This window comes from Syzygium oleosum, unplaced genomic scaffold, assembly GCF_021117445.2.
Source record: "Syzygium oleosum isolate NSW1041296 unplaced genomic scaffold, Sole_v2.1 Sole_v2.11, whole genome shotgun sequence".
Classification (NCBI taxonomy): domain Eukaryota; kingdom Viridiplantae; phylum Streptophyta; class Magnoliopsida; order Myrtales; family Myrtaceae; genus Syzygium; species Syzygium oleosum.
The window spans coordinates 1,202,914-1,221,626 of record NW_026607495.1 but is presented as its reverse complement, the minus strand read 5'-3'; the positions used below and the strand labels follow the sequence as shown (position 1 = coordinate 1,221,626).

The following is an 18,713-nucleotide window of genomic DNA, read 5'->3' as shown; positions in this document are numbered from 1 at the left end:
CTCGGGACTTCGAGAGTGTTCGCTTCCGTGCACGCCGTGCGTCGCTTCACTTTGCCTTTTTGATAGCCACGTGGCAAGTTATGTGGTAAAGACACGCGGCGTAGTTTCGCATACGGGCAAAGAGACTCCCTCTCTACCTTAATTCTCAGCTATTTTCGTAAATCGCATCATCATTCAAATTTCCTTTTTAACTAATATCACTGATTGAATTGAAAATTGCAATCTAGGTATGCCCGCGAAAAGCGCGGTTCAATTAGCTAGGTTAATTTTAATACACATAAGCTTTTGCATAGGCTGCTTCTTGAGGTGACACCTTGACAGAAGCCAAAGAAAGAGACTGATATTTATTATAATTACAATTATAATTATTTATTCTTTTTTATTTATTATAATAATTATTATTATTATTACTTTTTTTTTTTGTATTTTTAGGGTCCTTGGTGGTCCAAAGCGGCTATGAATTATATCTTTATGATAAGGACTGTGAATTGTGAAGGACATTGTGGATGCTGACTGGCCGAAAGCTATGTAGCATCGGCACTTCCCCACGTCCTTCTCTTCTTTTAATCGAGCAGTGACAACCTGGGACATGGGCCCAATCCCGAAAAAGCTTTTGTACTTACTTGCCCCCACACTTTTTCCTTTTCGGAATAATTAATTAAATAATCATTAAATTTTGATATAACGTGTAACGCAGTTTCTGAACTTTAAATTAATGTGTAATGTAGCTCTCGAAATTCTTATTGTTCATTATGGCTCCTGAACTTTTGATAGATGTTTAATCTAGTCCTTAAATTACATGAAAATATCCAACGTTATCCTTCAATTGATTCGGATTTAAGGATAACATTGAATATTTTTATATAGTCCAAAGATTAAATTGAACATAGGGACCACATTAAACAGGTTACAAATTCAAGGACTATATTGTACATGAGGCTAAAGTTGACGGACCTTTTCGGAATAATTAATTAAATAATCATTAAATTTTGATATAATGTGTAATGCAGTTTCTGAACTTTAACTTAATGTGTAATGTAGCTCTCGAAATTCTTAATTATTCATTAGGCCCCGAACTTTGATAGATGTTTAATCTAGTCCTTAAATTACATGAAAATATCCAACGTTATCCTTCAATTGATTCGGGTTTAAGGATAACATTGAATATTTTTATATAGTTCAAAGATTAAATTGAACATAGGGACCACATTAAACAGGTTACAAATTCAAGGACTATATTGTACATGAGGCTAAAGTTGACGGACCTTTTTTTGTCATTTTCTCTCTCTTTATCTTTACATTGATGGATGGCCAATCTTTTTCTTTTTTCTTTATTAGATTAAGCAAAAAATAAAAATTCATATCGAGAATTTAGTATTTGTTAAAATGGCCAAGCTTTTGTTGCAAGATATGGAGTCAAACTTGTTTTTGCTATTTGAAAACGCTACTACAATCGTTGCAAATTTTACTTTTCAAGTAAAAAAGTAAATTGCAATAAATTAGAATAAGTTTGTCGTTTCCATGTCGTAAGCTTCTTTTTTCTTTCCATAAGTATAGCAAAAAATAATGAGTAAATTTATAGCTATCACGTAAAAGTCAGTAACTTTTAAACATGGTTAGTAATTTCCAACAATCTTGTCGACATTTAGTGCCACTAAAATTTGTAATTACTGAGTAATTTCTCAGAGAAAAAAGTTAATTTTAATTAAATCAGTTGCTAGTGCATGTTTAAGTAAACGTTGCTCATTTTTATCGGACAAACTTCCCTTAAAATCGAAGGGATAATAGAATTTCCAGTCAATTCATAACTTCTCCAATCGTACGATCCTCCTTCCTTTTGCTTTTTCCTAAATGAACGGCCCAGATGATCCGAGCACAACAACACGTGCAAGTAATGGTTGAAAGCAAATTTGGAAAAGGAAAATTGGTGGGCGGCCGCGTCCCACGTGGCGCTTTCAACGGCCGTCGGTTGTCGGGGTGGGGACCACATGCGACAGACAAAACCGCCGACGTCAACTATCATTTTTCCATATACGGCAAGGGGGGGAATGACACGTGGCCCCACCGACGTGTGCGCCCGCGTGTAATTTTGGAACCAAATCTTTTTCGGCGGATAAGAGGCAAATCGGCCAATACATGGGCGACACGTCGGATCGTTGAAAGCTACAGATGTTCACGTGCAATTTTTCCATGCACGTCCCCAGGAACGCGTGGCCTAGCAACGTGGAAACGGAAAAATTACGAAAAAAAAGTCGTGAACCTATTATGATTGTATTAATTCAGCCTTAATTTTTTTTTTTGTCAATTTCGTCGTAAATATTTTACATTTGTGTCAATTCAATCCATCAGCCCCAGAAAAAAGGAGAAAGAAAAGAAAATACAAAAAAGTTACACTAATTCAAAAAATTATTAAAAATGTCCACATCAGCGCCAGCCACGCCATGCAGGAATTTCTAATCAATTTGGCTGGATGGATTGAATTGGCACATATGCAAAAGGTTTTATGATCGATAGGTTTAGGATAATTTTCCCTCGTGGAAACTCGATAGCCCGAAGAAAATTCTTACTTGGACTCGGGCTCTATACGAACCGGTTCAACCATCGTGACAACTAATCATGTGGATTCCACATAATCGACGGCTAGACTTACTCGATTATGTGCACTTCGCTAATAGGTGTATTCGATTCTGACGTGGATTAAGTACTTGTGGTTTGACAATTGATGAATAAGTTTGAAAGCAAACTAAAGTGCCTAGTTTTTAGTTTTACTGTCACGCCCCCTTATCAACGCACTATCATCTTATTGGCTTGGTATAAAGTTTATGATTTTATTATATTCTATGTTAAGATGCACATGTAAGTTGTGCTAGAGAAGTCACTCATCGGAGAATTTGTATGGTGTGGAGTGAAGTAGTTAATATATCCTAATTGGCTCATAATTCCTCGGCATAAACTTTTGAATGAAGATAAATTCAACTGGATATATTAACAGGCTTAAACTTGAGTTCTCCCTTAGCGATCTCCCTAATCAAGCTCTTACAACTCGCTCGTAACAAATGGTATCAGAGCCGATAATAGATTAGAAGCCCCAAGGTGAATATCTCAGGCTTCGTTTGTTACGTGGAAAGTGAATTATTTAAAAAATATTTTCCTAAAAATGATCGATTATATCGATAATTAGGCAGTAGGAAATGCTTTCATTATCGACAATAATTTATATCTAAATATTTTCGTGGACGATGAAAATATTGTTTGTTCGTTTATTTTTGTAAACGATACAAATGATTATTTTTAGAAAAATATTTTCCAAACCATTCATTATCCTCGAAACAAATGGAGCCTCAACGAAAAAATCGAGTGATTAATGCGATTTCTGGGCAGGTGGGCATTGTGGCGTAGTAACGCGATCTCGATGCAACTGTCATGGTACGGTCGGGAAAAAGATACTAGGGACGAAGGGGGTGTTGGAGATTCAAGTTGAGATGAGTTGATACAGGAGGATATCTTAATTAAAAGAGAGCAAACCTAACACCAAGCTCACATGTGAAAGAGAAATCATTTAGATGCATGTGTGAGAGCAAATTTAACGCTGAGCTCACACGTCAGGGGGAGATTATTGAGATGCACGTGCGAGTTGTATTTAGAAAATTCCCACATCGGCGAATGGGTGCCGTGTAGAATAGTTAATATATACTAGTTGGCTCCTAACTTATTAGTTTAAGCTTTTGAATGAAAATGAGTTCAACTGGATATGTTGACGGATTCAGACTTAAGCTCTCCCTTGACGACCTCCCCAGTCGAAGATATCGGGCTTCTATCACATTTAAGCAATGCTACAGTACAAAGTAACTTTAGATGATAACTAATAATTCTTGTATGTGAACATGTTATCATCCGGTTTCCGGGCAACATCGACTGGTTCAAGGCCAACAAACGGGAGTCGACCGGACCCAAATTTTTTTATTCGGGAACCGAGTCGATCCCTGTGACTTGGAACCGACCAAATAAGGCCACTTCGGTTCCGGTTACCCACCCCTAATTTGAAGCACCAATTCAGGAACTTTTTCTTGAGTAGAATAAGTGAAAATTCAGGAAGAGCCGGAAACAACCAAATGTCTTGTGGTCAAACCAGCTGCAATTGAAAAGAAAAGAAGGCACAAAGTCAACAAGTAGGAACCTGTTTCACCTATTAGTTCCAACCCCAGTAAAGAACCCTTCAACGATATGATCAACCAGCAAATCTGATCAGCAATCATGCAAGTGAAGAAGCAACATGGTTTAAAAACAGAGTATTCAGTCACTACCATGACAAGAGATGACAACCTTGGCCCATCAGAAAAATTTATTTATAATAGTTGTCTTATGGTAGAATTTGATCAGAATTCAGTAACTCATCTCTTGAAATTTCACAAGAGTACTCCATATCAAACTAATAACTGGAGCGTAACTCTCTGTGTACATTTATCTGGAACAAAAGCCTCAGAGAGGGTATTACTGACAAGAACCAGCATGATTGCTGAATAATACAGTGAAGAAAAAAAAATGTAAAGAACACTTGGAACAAAAGAGAAAAAAATGTGAACAGAAAAAAGTGTCAGCCTTCTTATGTATCGCCGGATCACCAGAGAAGCATGATACAAATTTCTGGAAACACCCTACCAAAGGTTTTTCACCGCAATCGAACTCCAAGAAACAAAAACCTATGTGAAAATCTCAAGCCTGAACCTTGCACAAGATTCCCCCTGTATCTGCTCGATTTACGGGCTTTTGTAGATGGGCAAACCAATCATCTGTAGACGTACTTTGAACTCACAGAAACAACTCGATGCGGAAATTACACAAACATGGAATACTCCAATTGCTTTGAAAGATACAATTTGCCTACCGTAACTTTCTGACGTCTATATAATGTACTAGGTAGCAATTCCTGTAAAAAACAATGAAACAAATGTCAATAACGATATTTAAATATTTTGATTTCAACTTTTCTTTTAGATATGAATGCAGCTGACAGTAAAACATCGGACAAGGGCGCAAAAGCTTTAGATGATAAATCAAATCCTTTCGCTTGTTGCAGTGAGTCGAATTTTGACTTTGCAAAGAGAATACAGATGAGCCCAATTTAAGAGTAAGAAGTCAGTCATCCCCATTCTTTCAATCCTTGAGCTGCCACCAAAAGATGAGTGGGAATGCCAACATTCTTCGAGGCACGGAATAGGGAGATAAGGAATCAACTCATTGTACCAACAGACATGCTAACAAGGTATTGGACGGAAAATTCTGTTTTACCAAAGGTTTAAAAACCACAACAAACCTACTGCCAATGTTCTGCGACAATCTGTATTAGGCATGAGAAATTGTTCTTCATTTCTATCTGAAGGTAATGAAAGGACTACCATTTCGTCATGGGAAGAATATGCTTCTCAATTCATGAGCAATGTACTAAAATAGATCAATGCTTACCAATTTCTGAACAGAAACGCTAATCCGTGAAACATAATCAAAGATGACTATCCCAGAGACACCAAACACTCATAACATCAATGATCGCCATCAAATCTTTAACTGATGGCCTTTCCCATGCATGACATATTCATTGGCTAGAAATGAATCTATCAACTTGGATTTATTATGCAGGACATGATGCCGAAGCAGTTTACAGGGTATGGAGCAACTTTTCCTATCCTGGGTAAAAAAATGCAAAAGTGGAGAACCCAGAATCCTCTAAAAGCCGCAACATGTTCCTTATATCAACCTCGTTCTTGCGATATCATTGCTTATACTACCAATGATACTGACAAAGGATGCAATTAAGGAAGAAGAGAAGAAGAATAACTAGCTTAAGCAATGTCCACAATTAAGAGTTCGTATCGTCAAATATCGCACCTCTAGTTGATTGTCTATTAGCAACCCCATAACCAACATAACCAGCAGAGCTCTGGGTCATAACATCTGAAGTTGCATTTCCAAGTCCATAGCTAAATGGTCCAGACGTTTCTGGTTCTGGAGGTGATGGTTGCCAAGTGAGGTCTCCATAAAGTGAACTACTTTCATAAAGATCTGGAGTCCCATTGCGGCCACCACTTGTTGCAGGATATGACAAAGCTTGTACAGATCCAACCACTCCACTGTTTCTTCCAAATCCTCCAGCTCCTGAAACATAACTACCATCCATACTGCCAAGACTATAGTTTTCACCACTTAAGGTAGAACCATTTCTTCTACCTTGTGTGGAATTGGCAGACGAACCCCAAATTGTTCCTGCAGTATTAAAAGAGCTCAGTCCCGCATTTTCACTTCCAGATCCCATAAGATTGTTGGTATTTGCAGTGCTTGAAGAATAACCAAGATTGCTGATGCCCCACAAACTCCCCCCTGCAGGGCTCAAGATGGAACCACTTCCTCCATGGCTCCCAGAGTTGTACCTGCTTGTCCCATTGTAGAAAGAATTAAACATCTTCCCATAACTGAGGTTCGAAAGTATGTTTGCATTTGCCCCAAAGCTTGGGTTAAAACCCGGCTCGTTATTCAATCCTTTCGGATAAGGAGGAGTGAAAGGAGGAACTCCACCCAGACCAGTTGTCACTGGACTAAGTCTCCCATCCATTCTGGCTCCAAAATCTCCAACAGAGTTTGGACCATATCCCTGGGCATAACCATTGAGGAAGCCACTGACTCTACTCATACCTTGGTTATAGTTCCCTAATGGGCTTCGACTTGGCCCAGGAGATAATTCTTTCGGGACTGCTCGCTTCACCTCCACCATTTTACCTTTCAGTTCATGGAATGTCTTGTACAGGACTCTATCCACAGCATCTTCTGAATCATAAGTAATAAATCCAAATCCTCTGGGCCTCTGGGTGTTGTGATCATACATCACCACAACATCAGTGATTATCCCGAACTGATCAAAGTATTTCTTAAAGTCACTCTCTGTGATTGTTGACGGCAAACCTCCGACAAAAATTTTCTTTGTCCGGGTAGGACCAGGTGAGCCGCTGATGCTTCTATTGTTTCTGATAAGAATGTTGTGATCATCTCTTGGGACAGCCTTTTTCGCCTCAACCTGATCACGTTAAAGTACTCAATCAACAAGAACTCGATGCTTTTCATATTATTCAACGCTCAACTATTCAATTGTCCCCTGAAATAGAATTATGACCTCTGAACTCTAAATTAAGAATCTTCAACAATATATTTGTTCCGCACCTTTACCATTCTTCGACAGTTAATGGCATTTCTGCCCCTTGATATTGGAGCTATACTAAGATAAAGATGGCTCACACAGAATCAAAAGTAAAAATAGTCAAATATTCGTCTCATCTGCATCTTTTCGCTTATTTATAGCAATAAAGTTAAATGAATTTAAAAAGGACCATCCTAAAGGCAATAATCATGAAACAACTGCCGATCACAATGCAGCAATAACGGAGATCCTTCTGATGCATAACACCTTGCCATACATTCTCTGCACATGCACACTAGTTGCTATCACATTTGCACTCTTGTTTATTTTCACCAATCCCCAAAAATAAATGTGCGCTTGGTAAAAAACAGCTAAAAAACAATCAGCTTCAGTAAGCTCTTTACTTGCTGTCATCAATCTCGGGTGCATCCCTTAGGAATGTTCGCACTGGACACAGTAATTAACTGAAATCCCACGTTTAGCAACAAGAACTCGCCCAACAAAATAGAATTCTGATGCTGTTATCTTTAAAAGATCTATACAGGGGCACTCATACGCAAAGATGAAACCCTCTTAGCAAATACCATATTACAATGCATCTGACATAAGCAGAGTTGCATTTGTGAAAGGATAAACGACAACTCACACATTTCACCTGTTTGCAGGTATCGTGTGTATAAACTAAATGCATTCCTGCTGTACATGCAATTTTCAGCAGGGAGAGCAAAAGCCAAAGCGCGTTAGGAAGAAGGAAACTCACACTTCTACCGTCAATCACATGCTTTTCCATAACAACTCTTTCCGCAACAGCAGGATCAGCGAAGACCACGAAACCGAAGCCGCGGGCCCGTCCGGTAGCTCGGTCTCTCATAATCACAGCTTCTACTACTTCGCCAAAGTTTTGGAAATAATCCCTCAAGCGGTCCTCATTCGTGTCCCACGAAATCCCACCAACAAACAGCTTCCCATGATCCATTTCCATCCTGCAAAGACAAAAAAAAGCGCGGAAAAAAAAAAAATCCCATTGGCCACGAAACCGCATCGATCAATTCGCCATCCAATCTAAAATCCACCCACCCACTTACTAATCTCGACCATCTAACCGATCGAAACCGCGACGAACACTCGACAGCAACCTCCATTCTCTCCCCCCCCCTCGATGAAACAGTAAAAGGCACGACACCAATCAAGAGCCCAATTCTCCCCGGATTCCCGACCCACCCAAAGCTCCCGAATTCGACCCGGAACAGAGAATCCAAACCGAACCCAACAAACCGTAATGCGGACCGCGCGGGGCGAGCTCACCTTTCTCTTACGAAACAGGACCCCGGGATGCCTCTTGCTTCGGCGGGTGGGGTGGCGATGAACGAAAGCCGCGCGTCCTCTGCGAATTCTTCAATCCCGGATCATCGGATCGGCCGCCGATCTGGAACGACCCCGGAGTCCTCCAATCCGGGCGCCGGAAAGGGATCGGGGGGGAATTCAGCGCCGAATCGGGTCGAGCATTCGAAAGGAAAAAGGGGACCCAAGAAGATCACCGGGCCGCTCGCGCAAGCCGGCGAACGGCGAAGGAACCGGCGGGGGGGGCGGGCGAAAGAAGGGGTGGTGGGCGGAGATGGGTTTTCGCCGCTCCGGACGATGGAGTCGAGATCGGATTGAATCGGAGTGGGGTGGGAGGAGGGAGGGATCGGCGAGGGATGGGGGGAAAGGATCTGGAGAGGAGGAGAGGGGGAGGAATGATAAAGAAAGAGAGGGCGAGAGGCCCTCTTTCTCTCTCTCTCTCCGTCTCTGTCTCTGCCTCTGCCTCTCGCTCTCTCTCTCTCTTTTTCTTTCTTTTTTGTGTTTGGCAAGCGGTGAGGTGTGGCCTTTTTCTCAAGATTCAATTTACATCAACCCCAAGATTAATGAAAAAAATTATGTCAAATCAAATCAAATCAAATCGAATTAAATCACGTAATTTAATAAATTTAACGAATCATGAATAAATGAAAAATTTTATTATTGAATCGAAATGGGTTGGGAGAGAGGGGAGGAGGTTTGTGAGAGGAGCTATGGGATTTTTTTTTTTGCGGATTTTTTTTGGGGGAAATAATGCGTGTTTGTGTTGCCGAAAACAATGTATGTTGTGTTCCTCTTGTGTAAGAAGGTTAGAAAGATGAACTTGAATTGGTGTCAAGTACAAAAATTGATATAAAAGTCGCCTTGGTTATGTACGGGTAATTTCGATGAACTTGGAGTGGTGTTGTGAGGGTTGACGACGTACCAAATGGGATATTTTTCTTAGAAATCAAAAATAATAAATAAACGGACGAAATTAATTGATCTATTCACATTGCACCGTAATGATCGAGTTGAAACACACGACGTAACATGATTAACTATTTCGAGATGTAATTTCGAAATCGCGGACTATGAAAAATATGCTCGGAGGATATGGTTAAGCAGTCGGCCCGATTACATTTGTGTATTCCGACCATGTATTAACGTGTTTTCATTCCTTTTGTTTAGGAGTTTTTTTTTTCCATGTTGGCATTTTAATTATTATTTCGTTCATGATGCATTTGTTGCTAGATAGAGAAAGGTGTAGTATAATTAATCGTTAATCACAATTTGGCGAGACAAAAATGCAAAGTAAATTCGAGGAATCAAAAACCATGTACACTTATTCCCACCAAAGAAGCTTTCTTGGTTACATTGACTTCCCTACAAGCAAAAGCGTGGGGGCCAGCTCATTATTCTTCAATGTTTAACACTAATTTTTAAATGTGGCATGCCACCACTAAAAGGGATTCCTTCCAATTATTTATCCTAATTTAGTATAATCTATCAACAGCCATGAGGTCATACCCAATCACAAAAAAAAGAAGAAAAAATTAGATGTTTATCCAAACAAATAATGCACCCCCATCTTCCACTTCTTGCCTCTTCTCCCCTCCCTTTGAGACCCAACTTCACAGAAATTTCAGCATAATTGTTTATTTTCAAGTATGCTGAAGTAATTTAATCTTGCATTAAATTATATATTTTAAATATAATGTTTGAATGGTAGTGCAACTTCCTAGAGCATTTCACAACAGATCATGGGTGATTACTTCCTTTAGAGGCAAAGGATGTCACATTTGTTTGCATCCTGACTTGCTTTTACAGTAAGTCAATCCAAAATTAGTTGTGTGATCCACAATGTTTGCAATTGGATTGCGAGGTCCAGAATTAGCATGATTTGGATGGGAGAAAAAAATGAATTAATTTAATCATCTTCTTAATCATTTGGAAAGATGAGATGGGGTTAATGACTTTATCCCAAATTAGCTTTTCTTTAATTTTTGTTTTATCTTATTTTTTTCTTCCATGTGAATTTTGGAATATAGAAATAGGAGAATAAAGTGGGAGAAGTGGGAAAGACAGAGGGGATTGCTTGTGCCATGCATCAAAGATTACATGATTTGAGACACAAGCCACATGCATGATGCTAGGAGGCTCAAACATTGTATGACTTAATGCCTTTGATGCTATTAAGGAGAGGAATCTATTGGGGTCGCCTTTAATTAGGCATCAAACAAAGTGATCTTGTGGAAATTCCTCTTCCATCAGGTCTAGCTTCTTTTGATCCTTTTTGGTGGAAATTTTTTTCACAAGTTAGTACATTTTGTGGCCGTAAAAGTCGATAAGACCGTCTACTTTTCTTGTGATTAGGCTTGGAGTTGACAAATTACTTTAAAAAGGAGTTCCAAAATAGGGTGGTTAACGGGTCGTGCTCGGGTTGGGCATGAGAATTTCCGGTGCCGGCCTGAGGGCCGAGCTTTGGGGCACGTCCGGCCTAGGCAATGTTTTTAAGGGGCTAATTCAAAAGAAAAAAAATACCAACTTTACTTTGAGTGACAATTCTGACCCGAACTTTTTTTGTCTTAATAAAAAGGACAAAATTTTATTCGAGTCTCAAATCTGACCCCGTTGATGTGAAATTTTCAAATTGTTCGGGCCATATTTGGGATGAAGTAAAAGTTGATGATTTTTTAGAGACAAAAAAAATTCAGGTCAGAATTGTCACTCGAGGTAAAATTGATTTTTTTTATTTTAGAAATGGACCTATTTTTAAGTAAAATTAAAGATTAATATTATGAAAATAAGATTTAAAAATTCCCACAAAATCCAAATTTTGTGAATTTCAAATTGCAAGATTTCTCAAAAGAAAATTACACAAAATCCGCGTACATTAAAATTTTCCAATATCAGACCAGTGACTTATATTGATAAATAGTTGAAAGTCGATTATCCACAATTATACTCGACCGGCTAGCCTAGGCAAGCACACGCTCCACTTGATGGTAACGACGCTCTTTGTGTTGCATAGGTAAAAGTTTTCTAGCACTGTCGGCAAAGTACACAACGGCTTACTTGCGGGTTAAATTTCATTTTTCATCTCCGCCAATTCCCATATGTTAGTGTCTCTTCCTCTCGATCGTATCCAATTCGGGTACATTGTCGTTCAAAGTTCAAACCGGGCATATGTTGTCTCGTTAGAGTGCTGCCTACGAACTTGTGAAACGTTGTTTTAGAAGATGGTTGATAACGTCTCCTCTGGTACTCTATTTTTGTAAAAAAAAAAATGGTCGTGGAATTTTTTTAATTTGTTTAAATGCAAAGTGGAGAGATTGGCCACTGTGTGGCCGGTGGTGATGGAACGTCTATTCCTTTTTTCAAAAGAAAGAAATCTTTAAAGTGAGCCTTTGCAAATTCAATTTAGTGCACACCACACAAATTTCTTTAGAACGGAATACAAGTACAACTTTAAACTCATAAAAAAGTATATGTGCTATTTCCAATGGAAGCAAGTGCGCTAATTTAAATGAAAACGGATTACACCAAAGCAACGCCACATTAGTTTGGTCGCAGTGCTACAGTTGGCCTTCGGCTAAAGTCAATTCTTGCAATAAGGGCGCAAGTTCACTCTGTTTCGTTGACTCGTCATATTTGGACAGGTTTCTGGTACTAGTCATTTCCTTGAAGAGTTCCCCCCTAGACCATCCGTGTCATGTTTGGCTTTGGTTTCTTCTTAAGTGGCCCGGTCCCATTTTGCCCATTTGCGGACTCACGGATCGGGCAACGGGTTTTTCGCAATATACCACGCAAACGGTCTTCTTGTCACCACCGGATTCGATCTCAATTCAGAAAGCCACCCGAAAACCAGCCATACTTCTCCACGAAGCCAAGCCGGAGTTGCCTTGGGGGTGGCGGTCCGCCAAAGGTAGCAGCACCCTGGCGGGGTAGCTTGCGGCTTTCACCTTGTTCATCTCTCTTGTCTTCGGTGTTTTTGGTCACACTAGACGTTTTATTCTCTGAAAACAACTATATATCTGTCATATCCTTCTTTCCTCTTCCTTCCCATGTCTTCGTAGGCTCGTTTTGTATGAAAATTACTATTTTCCCTAACTAACAATAGGCTTTCAATGTCTAATACTTCTAGATGAACTTCCTTACCTTTGTGATCTCACCCAATGAAATAAAAGTTTCTTCATCGTTTCAATTACTTATTACTCTTTTCATATTATTTCTCCCGCTCCTATCAACTTCTTTCGTCAGATTCACCAAATACCACACAAACCCACCTCCAGAAAGTACTTGCGGGGAGGGAAAACGTCCATTAGAAACAGGGATTTCAAAATCAAGAATTCCCCATCTCCTTAGCAGCAGCAGCCGCCTTCTTAACTCAAGCAGATGCAAATATAAAATCAAATGGCATAAAACAGCTCTCTTTACTCTTAATTGACTTCAAAATCAACCTTCAATATGAGCAAACTTTCAAGGGGGCAAAGCTAAGAGTCATCAAAGGAACTTAGAAGCAATCTTTATGTAAACATCAGAAAGGCCTCAGAATTTGCGGAATGACAGCAAGGCTTGACAAGCCATTCAGTCCCGAAAGATGGTAATTTTTAAAGCTGATATCATCACAGGCCTCATCCATTCAAAACCCAATTTGAACACACAAAAAAACAAAAAAAAAACAAAGGAAGAAAGATCCTTTTCAAAAGAAGACGCCATTCAAGATGGCGAAAATGTATGTCTCATGGCCAGTCCCAAGAAGTAAAGGCAGCGATGCTGCTCCACAAGGCGATGGAATATGAGACCACCCGCCCGCGGAGAAGCTCCTCCCCCGAGAGGGCGGAGCTCCGTCGACGCCGACGGGCTTTCGTCTGTGACGTTCGCTTCGGGAATATGCAAGCACGAGAGCTTTAGCTTGCTCCACAGCAGCAGCAAGGGATACTCGAGAAGAATCCCCCGTCACGTAATTCACAAAAATCGAAAACCCAAATCGACAACGCAAACTAATTGAAGCATAGCTTCCCTAATCGATACTCCGAGACATAGTCAGATTTCACAAAGACTTAGCAAATTCGAAGAAAAATCTGAACTTTACACTCGACCCCGCTTCCCAAGATCCGTCTAATCTTGGAAAACACATTCAGGCATTCGGCACCGTCGAAATAAACCAAACGAAGCAACTTTAGACAGAAAAAAACCGAAACTTTGAATGACGATGAAGATGTACGTCTCATGGCCAGTCCACAGAGGTAAAAGCAGCGACGCTGCTCCAGAAGGCAATGGAATATGAGACGCGGCCGGCCGGCGGAGGAGCTCCCCCACCGAGGGGGAGGACCGTCGGACGCCGGCGGGCATCGATCTGCGACGTTAGCTTCGGAATCTGCAAACACGGATTTTGGGTTTGCTCCGATCGGGAAAAGCCGAGGACTTCCTCGCGGAAGTCCCCCGTCATCGATCCGACGCGAATCGCAACAAGCTCGACGGGCTCGTTGATGATCGAATCGAAGGAGGAGGAGAAGAAGGACGGCGCGGCGCGCGAACCTGGAAGATCTCGAGGGAGGATCGCCATTGGAAGATCGGAGGAGGAGGTTGCGCAGGTCTTCTGTAAAACCCTAGAAATTGGAAGATCTGAAGAGGGGTGAGGTTTATGGGTGGGTATATATAGAGCTGCGAGGTTGAATCTGAACCGTCGGATGGGGGAAGAGATCGGGCGGCTAGAAGAAGGCGATTGCTCTGTGAATTTAATATACTACTTTTCCTTTTGTTTTTCCTTAACACAGATTTGTTTCTCCTTTTACATTTTATTTTTTTCTTTTTCTTTGCTTTCTTCCTCTGCCGCTGGTGGATGGGCGAGGCTCGAGCTCAAAAGATTTCGGCGAGGTCTGATGAAGCGAGAGCTCGCGAGCGGCCTTGAGCGAGGTCGAGCTTGCCTAAGGCCGGTGAGGTTGGCCCTGACCTGTAGCCTGTTGTCGAGGCTTGGCGACGGCGAAGGAAGATGGACAAAGAAAAAAAGAAAAAATATTGAAAATTTAATTTTTAAACAAAATTGCAAAAATTATCTACGTCAATGCAACTATGCCACGTAGGTTGGTCGGCATCCACGTCAATAATTTTCGATTAAATGAGATTTTCATTATCAAACGACGGAAAATATTTTTCAGCTTATTTTTAAGTCTCGACCAAACACCAGAAAATATTGCTATTTTCCTAGAAAATGACTCATAAGAAACGTTTTTCAGAAATATCACATTTTCGCAAAACTAACGGAGCCTCAATTTTGGCTCAAACGTTTTTTTTTTTAATCTCATAAAAAAATCGGCATTCAATTGCTACCAAAATTCGGCCCCTGTTAAGGTCCCGACCAATGATAGCGTCGAAGATCCGACGTGTCATTTCATGTATATATCTCCCTTTAACGGCATCATTGGATGGATCCTCGACAAAGGCGAGATCTGAGTATTGACGGGAAATTTGTGCTTTTTTATTAAAAGCAAAAAAAAAAAAAAAAAAATTATATTATAATTGAGATCCTACATAAATTAGGCGTTTTTTTTATGAGACCAAAAATAATAAAAAAATTCGAGCCAAGAATTGAAACCCGACCTTTGGTACCTTTTAAGGTAATTGGGCCTGAAAAAAGTAGTACTAGGAATGGTTCGACACCACCTTTTATTTGTGTGGGCCGGTGGAGACATCGGTCGGCTCTAAACAACGTTTGGTGTCTCAGAAATTACAACCCTCCTAGCGAAGAGTGGCGAGGATGGTGAATCCTGTTGATTTGTTGTCAGACTCGCACAATACTCATCGAATCAGTAGCTCAGACTCGGTATAAAATAAATAAAGGAAAGCATGTAATACAATCCTTGAAGTCGGCCGTAGCATACTGCAATTCATGACCGAGGCGATCTGAACCAAACTCACATCGCCGACATGCATAGAACGATAACCCAAACCAAACCATTTCCGGAGTCGGCACGCAAGAAGACTTCTGAACACTTCAAATGAGAAGAAGAGCTCATAAATGATAAATATTGTCAACTGACCCAATTGCATATCAAATCATCCTCACGATATTTCAGAGAGAGAGAATATGAAAAGCCGTAACCTGTCGCCCTGACCAAATGAAAGAATAGAAGTAAGCTAACTAAACAGTTTTTCCTAATACTGTGCATTCCTATCTGTCAAGGAGAGACTTGCCCAACACTGTAAGCATCGGGCTGTTCTTTCATCCAAAATTTTCCATTACTCCCGCCGTAAAAGTCCTGGAAAAACGGAACAAAAGATTCAGACGAGCCCAGGCTGGGCACAGGAATGCAATTTGAGTTAGGTAACGAGAAATGAAACTGGCAGCATCAACAGTCATGGAAGTTTGAGAACTATGGCTTGTATTGCCTCGATAAAGACAGAACCTTGGATAGACAGCAACCGCTCAGACCAAATTTAGCAAGTTAAATATAAAAAATTAGATGCCAAGTAGAAAAAGTTTCTGGAAGTCAACATCTGGAAAATTTCAATGTGTCATCTTTAGGAACAAGGTCTACAGAACACCAACAAGACATGCCGACTAACCTTGTGCAAATGATTATAACAGACATCAAATACTTCGGAACACTAAAGGGCTGGATAGGGACTTGATAATTCAACGATTGTTAGCATTTAGTAACCTCAAGTGCCGATTCTTTAATAACCCTGGATCTTGTTTCGGTTAAATTCACTGCAGCTTACCAAGTCAAGTCCTATCCTAAGAATAGTCACCACACAGAGAACTTACAATAACTACTCCTCTCTAGCTTCCATCACTTCCATAGGAGAATCAAGCAGAATAGAAAATCAACTAATTCATCTTTTCTGACCAAGAAACTCCTCTCGATTATCAATCCTGCAACAACAATTCAACAAGAACTTGCTCATTCCAGATCTAGCTAAAACGGCAGTCACCAACTCCAAATGAAGGTTGGAAGAGAATTGGCTGCACATAATTACCGTTAAGACATGGTATGACTCCAAAGTCGAGTCATTCATGATTTCCATCAGAGCAGTTTTTATCTTCAATTACAACATTGTCAGTCGGCATTTTTGGCATTTCATCCCCATTTGGCTGAACCTCTCCAAGTTCTGGCTTCAGTTGCCCTGTACCACAGGCACAGAAAAGTTAAGACACGTGAAATACTGATATCATTCTTTTTACCCACTTTCCAAAGTAAAAACGTCCAGATGGGTGAAGCTATAGGATTGTAGATTATGCATTAGCCGAGAGTACATGTATGTGTATGCACCTTGTGTTTCATCGTGGTCGTTCTTCTCAGAAGCCTCATTTGGCACAGAATTAGCTGTCCGAGCGAGCCGTTTGAGACGATTTAGACGTACTCCTGTCATTGATTTACCTGAAACACATGCTGAGATATCAAACAAAAACTTACAATTTCCATTTCTAAAATTTGCCACGAGACTCGTTATTGTCATCTCTAGAACTATGCAGACTGCCATCATAGCTGCAGCAGACAAAGTAACAACTTTTCTGATATCTCTAAATTTTGTCACAGACTCTACTTGGCATACCTATCAGAAAAACAGCCGGACTAAAAAAAGAATTGACATAATTAACTTACACTTAGCCTCTGTAGTTCCTTTCAGGATGAGATTTGCTACAATAGGGATATTACTGCTAGTAAGCTCACCCAAGGGACGCTTTAAGGATCGTGCAAAATGCTTAACGTGAATTAGACGCAACCTTTTTTGAATTTTAGCTAAATCATAGGTAAGACACTCTGTGCCTGCAAAAGTGAATCAAGAAATGGTTGTAAAAATCCAGGATAAATATTAGTATTTTAGCAGGATCTAAGCACGACTAGTAACCTATTCGCAGCAGCTATAGGTGACGAAATTAATTGGTGAACAGAAAAGTACGCACCACCGTTGGACCTCAAGCTTTCAGCACCGATGTTTTGAAGAACTTGATTAACCCCTGCAGGAACAGCACGATCACATTGCACAGTCAATTGCGAAACACAATGATCCATTTGTCTATTGTTTCTTCCAGTATTTCCATGTTCCAAAGCTGTATCTGTTTGGCCAGATTGATGATCCGATCCCTGATGTTTTCTCTCCCTTCGGAGCTGATAATTCCTGCGGCGTCTAGCAAGATGCTTTTCCTTCTGTTCAAGAGTCATAGACTGTCTCCTTTGCCTATCCCGCATCCGGCGTCGTTCTCTTTCCTGCTCCCTTCGCGTTCTATGCAGAGTAGCTAATCTCTCTGTTACGTCTTCCATAGCCATGCCTATCATTCATTCGACTCACATCCCACACTCCATAATTACTCCTCTACATTTGGCTAACATCTACTCACGGGATAAAGAGAAGACCCACGTCATTATCAGCAACAACACAACCTAATCAAATAAAAACGCCCCCCCGGCACAGCAAATGCAGGAATAAACATCGAGCACACAAAAGAGCCCAAATAAAGGGAGATAACCACGCATCACGGCATGTAACCTCAACCGAAAAAAACAAAAAAAAAAAACACCCCAAATTAGTACAGACACAATTCCCATCCATACATAAATAAGCACAATTCAGTTTGCAAATTAGAATCAAACCCAACATGCAGAGCTGATTTACGAGAACTTAAAAATAAAAACGACAGCTTTTCACTGGGACGCAGTTGTTCTGAAGCCATTGATGCTTCCATTTCACAATTGGAGTCACGGTCACTACCTAAGCATTAGTGATAATCAGGTGGAGCAATCAATGGCTAAACGACAGAATCCTGCAAATGCCAACCCAAAGCACTCGCATTTCTTGCCGAAACAGCTCATCACAGCGCTCGGACCAACGACAGAACACCAAAATCGAGACACCCAGAATCGAAACACCCGCCGATCGAATACCCAAATGCCGGGATCACGGCCGGAAGACTGCCGCGGCCACGCGCAGCGAACCCAACACCGGGAGAATCGGGGGCAAAAAAGCTGGGATTTTTAAGGGAATTTTACCGCGATTCCGGGGGTCGAGGAAGGAGATCGAGCCGCTCGACGCCTCTGGGTCGCGCGCGATCACCATGGAAGGGCAGGCCCAATTCGAATTCCGAGCCGAGAGCGAGGCGAACGGCGACGGCGACGACGGTGATGACGACGATGAGCTGCGGCGACGACGATGGCGAAGGGGAGAGAGAGTGAAGGGGGGAGAGAGTCTTCTTCATGCGAAA

General features: G+C 40.8%; 2 protein-coding genes and 1 non-coding gene across 7 annotated transcripts; all 3 read right to left on the bottom strand.

The window, feature by feature from the left end:
• Positions 1–4,396: 4,396 nt before the first annotated feature.
• LOC115689295 (heterogeneous nuclear ribonucleoprotein 1-like) lies at positions 4,397–8,684 on the bottom strand. 3 transcript variants are annotated; one of them, XM_030615296.2, is made up of 4 exons: positions 8,492–8,684; positions 7,947–8,169; positions 5,887–7,066; positions 4,397–4,927 (listed from the first exon to the last, which is right to left on the bottom strand). In XM_030615296.2, the coding sequence occupies exons 2-4, from the start codon at positions 8,166–8,168 to the stop codon at positions 4,914–4,916; spliced, it is 1,416 nt and encodes a 471-aa protein (XP_030471156.2). In that variant the 5' UTR covers position 8,169; positions 8,492–8,684; the 3' UTR covers positions 4,397–4,913. The 3 variants fall into 3 exon arrangements, with proteins under 3 accessions (XP_030471156.2, XP_030471158.2, XP_056171937.1); XM_030615298.2 differs by lacking the exon at positions 8,492–8,684 and adding an exon at positions 8,272–8,402; XM_056315962.1 differs by lacking the exon at positions 8,492–8,684 and adding an exon at positions 8,264–8,375.
• A 4,365-nt stretch (positions 8,685–13,049) lies between these two features.
• Positions 13,050–13,141, bottom strand: LOC115689344 (small nucleolar RNA SNORD96 family). Its single transcript, XR_004006682.1, has one exon. It is a non-coding gene; the product is annotated as a small nucleolar RNA SNORD96 family (small nucleolar RNA).
• Positions 13,142–15,508: 2,367 nt separating this feature from the next.
• LOC115689296 (uncharacterized) lies at positions 15,509–18,713 on the bottom strand. 3 transcript variants are annotated; one of them, XR_008817398.1, is made up of 7 exons: positions 18,502–18,713; positions 17,418–17,847; positions 17,116–17,280; positions 16,783–16,890; positions 16,490–16,636; positions 16,278–16,385; positions 15,509–15,768 (listed from the first exon to the last, which is right to left on the bottom strand). XR_008817398.1 is itself a non-coding variant. In XM_030615299.2 (6 exons), the coding sequence occupies exons 2-5, from the start codon at positions 17,788–17,790 to the stop codon at positions 16,521–16,523; spliced, it is 762 nt and encodes a 253-aa protein (XP_030471159.1). In that variant the 5' UTR covers positions 17,791–17,844; positions 18,502–18,713; the 3' UTR covers positions 15,674–16,385; positions 16,490–16,520. The 3 variants fall into 3 exon arrangements, 1 of the variants encoding a protein (XP_030471159.1); XR_004006676.2 differs by having other exon boundaries at positions 17,418–17,844; XM_030615299.2 differs by having other exon boundaries at positions 15,674–16,385; positions 17,418–17,844.

Coding starts and splice junctions, on each gene's coding strand:
- LOC115689296 (XM_030615299.2), bottom strand. CDS start 17,790: ATGATAGGCATGGCTATGGAAGACGTAACAGAGAGATTAGCTACTCTG. Junction 17,281..17,417: donor AAGCTTGAGGTCCAACGGTG/GTGCGTACTTTT, acceptor TCACTTTTGCAG/GCACAGAGTGTCTTACCTAT. Junction 16,891..17,115: donor AGGAACTACAGAGGCTAAGT/GTAAGTTAATTA, acceptor CATGTGTTTCAG/GTAAATCAATGACAGGAGTA.
- LOC115689295 (XM_056315962.1), bottom strand. CDS start 8,328: ATGGAGGTTGCTGTCGAGTGTTCGTCGCGGTTTCGATCGGTTAGATGG. Junction 8,170..8,263: donor TGGTCGAGATTAGTAAGTGG/GTGGGTGGATTT, acceptor TTGTCTTTGCAG/GATGGAAATGGATCATGGGA. Junction 7,067..7,946: donor ATGTGATTGACGGTAGAAGT/GTGAGTTTCCTT, acceptor TAACGTGATCAG/GTTGAGGCGAAAAAGGCTGT.